Source organism: Galeopterus variegatus, unplaced genomic scaffold (assembly GCF_000696425.1).
Source record: "Galeopterus variegatus unplaced genomic scaffold, G_variegatus-3.0.2 Scaffold23367, whole genome shotgun sequence".
NCBI lineage: Eukaryota > Metazoa > Chordata > Mammalia > Dermoptera > Cynocephalidae > Galeopterus > Galeopterus variegatus.
Window position 1 is genome coordinate 2,643 of NW_007749478.1, and position 1,136 is coordinate 3,778.

General features: G+C 55.7%; 1 protein-coding gene across 1 annotated transcript in view; it reads left to right on the forward strand.

The window, feature by feature from the left end:
• The window catches only part of LOC103583476 (serine/threonine-protein phosphatase 5-like), an 8,090-nt gene that overhangs the window by 930 nt on the left and 6,024 nt on the right, over window positions 1–1,136 (forward strand). Inside the window, 1 exon segment of the mRNA XM_008564777.1 lies at window positions 274–372. Within this exon segment, the coding sequence (XP_008562999.1) occupies window positions 274–372 (99 nt within the window).

Here is a 1,136-nt window from a genome sequence, read left to right on the forward strand (position 1 = left end):
TGGCGGGGGGAGGGGCCATGGAGCTCAGGAACTCACAAACCCACCTTCCCTTTCTCCCTGACACCCCCTACCCCTGTGTCTTCCTCCTGATGTCCCTCTCCTCTCCTGGCCTCCTGGTCTCTGTCCTACTCTCTTAATTTCTGCGTCTCCTGCCCACATCTTCCACATGGCTCTGCTCGGTCTGCTGTGACCTGTTTCCACTCCCCTCACCTCCACCCTCTCCCCACGTGTCTCTCTGGGCCCCTCCCTCTCCGGTGGCCTCTTTTCTTCCAGACAGAGAAGATTACAGTGTGCGGGGACACCCATGGCCAGTTCTATGACCTCCTCAACATATTTGAGCTCAACGGTTTACCCTCAGAGACCAACCCCTATGTATCCTTTTCATCAGAGCCAAACCTTTCTCCACTCTCATCCCCCACCTCTGGATTAGTGTGGAGGAAGAGGAACCCCTGCCAAGGAAAAGGCGTGACTGTGGAAGTGAGAGGTCTGAGCCAGGTTCCAGGATAAGACAGGCCGAGGCCAGTCCCCACGTGCCATGTTACCTGGGCTGATGGCTCAGTCTCTCTGGGCCCCAGTGTTTCTTCATCAGCATCCAGATTGCATACAAATAGCACCTGGCACTGCCCATACCTGGCTTCCACCCTGGCTTTGCCACTTCCCAGCTCTCGGTGCCTCAGTTTTCTCATTTGTAAAATGGGATAATAATAGGGCCCACCTCAAAAGGGTCGAGAGGAGTAGGTGAGTTAATGCATGTGATAGGCTAAGAACAGGGCTTCGCTGGCACTCGATGCTATGTGAGTATTTGTCGCTGTTATTGTGACATCTGCTTGATAAACGGTCACTAGGCCCATGTATTGCTGGGTAGGAGGGCCTGAGTCTCACTTCCGCTGTGGCTTGGGCCTGTTTGGGGTACAAAGCTGAAGCAGGCTGACTGCCCACCCCTCCCCTACCACCATTGGCTTCCCTGAGGAACAGGTGAGGTTGGGTCCTCGGTACCATCCTACTGAGGTTCAGAAGCCAAGCAGCTGGCCAGAGCCACACAGAGAGGAAAGGGACAGATGCCCAGACCCCCCGAGCCCCTCTGAGTCCTCACTCCTTGGGAAGTGCCAGCAGGCACCTCAGGCGTGTGGAGAAAC